The sequence below is a fragment of the Sciurus carolinensis genome, chromosome 8 (genome assembly GCF_902686445.1).
Source record: "Sciurus carolinensis chromosome 8, mSciCar1.2, whole genome shotgun sequence".
In the NCBI taxonomy this organism is placed as follows: domain Eukaryota; kingdom Metazoa; phylum Chordata; class Mammalia; order Rodentia; family Sciuridae; genus Sciurus; species Sciurus carolinensis.
This window is the reverse complement of record NC_062220.1, coordinates 123,860,286-123,861,773: the sequence shown is the minus strand read 5'-3', so window position 1 is coordinate 123,861,773 and position 1,488 is coordinate 123,860,286. Positions and strand designations below refer to the sequence as shown.

At 40.9% G+C, this 1,488-nt stretch overlaps 1 protein-coding gene across 1 annotated transcript; it reads right to left on the bottom strand.

The window, feature by feature from the left end:
- Positions 1-266: 266 nt before the first annotated feature.
- LOC124991779 (olfactory receptor 2L13-like) lies at positions 267-1,205 on the bottom strand. The gene has a single exon (XM_047562563.1). It carries the CDS (start codon positions 1,203-1,205, stop codon positions 267-269), a length of 939 nt encoding a protein of 312 aa, XP_047418519.1.
- Positions 1,206-1,488: the final 283 nt, after the last annotated feature.

The following is a 1,488-nucleotide window of genomic DNA, read 5'->3' as shown; positions in this document are numbered from 1 at the left end:
ATAACTGATTGTATAAAATAAATGAGATAATATACGATTAATGTCAACATAGCTAACATTGACCTTAATTATAATATTTCTTAACATAACTATATTTAATAATTATAGTTCTTTATAATAACCAACATATAATTTAAATTAATTTTGCTTTTAAATGTGTCATTAAAAATTTTAATTTCCATAGGTGGCCTGCATTATACTTCTATTAGCACTGTTCAGGAATCTGCATGGAATGAAGTCATACAGAGGAGCAGAGACAGCCATGATCATTTCTTCGTGGAACAGAACATCCCACACACTCTTCTCATGGCCCCTAAGACCTCCTTGTTCCTCAGGCTGTAGATGATGGGATTGAGCATGGGGGTGAGAATGGTGTAGAAGACAGCCAGGTTCTTATCCTCTCCTGGTGAGCGAAGACTCCTGGGCCGGAGATAAGTATAGACAAAAGGTGCATAGTAAAATATCACCACAGTTATATGTGTGGAGCATGTGGTGAAGGCTTTTCTTCTTCCCTCTTTTGAGTGCATATGGAAGACAGCAAGAAGGACCCGTCCATATGAGGCAGTGATGCCAAGGAAAGGGACAAGGAGAAACAGACTTGTGCTCACAAATACCATGTACTCATAGACCCAGGTGTCCACACAGGCCAGAGGTAACATGGCTGGGATGTCACAATAGAAGTGATTGATGGCCCTGGACCTGCAATAAGGAAGATGAAGCGCATACATGGTATGTGCCAGGGAGTTGATGGAGCCCAGTATCCAGGTTCCTATGATCAACTTCAAACAAATCCTTTTACTCATGCGAATGGGATAGTGGAGTGGGTGGCAGATGGCCACAAAGCGGTCATAGGCCATAGAGGCTAGGATTAAACCTTCAGAACCGGCCATGGTCACGAAGAAGAAGCTTTGTATGCCACAGCCCAGGAAGGAGATGCTCTTCTGGTCAGATAGGAAGTTGTATGCCATCTTGGGGACAGTGGTGGAGATGAACATCAGGTCCATGAGGGAGAGCTGGCTGAGGAGAAAGTACATGGGGGTATGGAGCCGGGGGTCCAGGAAGATGAGGGCAGTCATTCCTGAGTTCCCCAAACAGGCAAAAACAAATACAGAAATGATCAGAAGCAAGGGAAGTAGACCTTTCTGATTTGGGGGAAACAACCCCATTAAAATAAAGTCACTTGAAGTTTGGTTCCATTTCTCCATGAAAACCTTCTGCCTTAATTTCCTTGAAAGAGGCAAAAACTAAGCAATAAATAAGAAATGAAGTAGAAGAGGAGAATAAGAAGAAATTGATTTTACTAGTCTTTGTTAATAAATTCTTTTTCCTTCAATACCCTAACCTTTATTAAATTTATTTTAAAATCTACATTGAATATTCTTGCCCTGGTTTTCTCTGGTAACCATCTCAGCAAGTCATAGACAGATGTAAGGTCTTAATATATAAACTCTAATACCACATGTATCAAACACAACGAGGTAGCTGGAT

Excerpts from the sequence above, each read along its gene's own strand:
- LOC124991779 (XM_047562563.1), bottom strand. The coding sequence starts at position 1,205 with ATGGAGAAATGGAACCAAACTTCAAGTGACTTTATTTTAATGGGGTTG.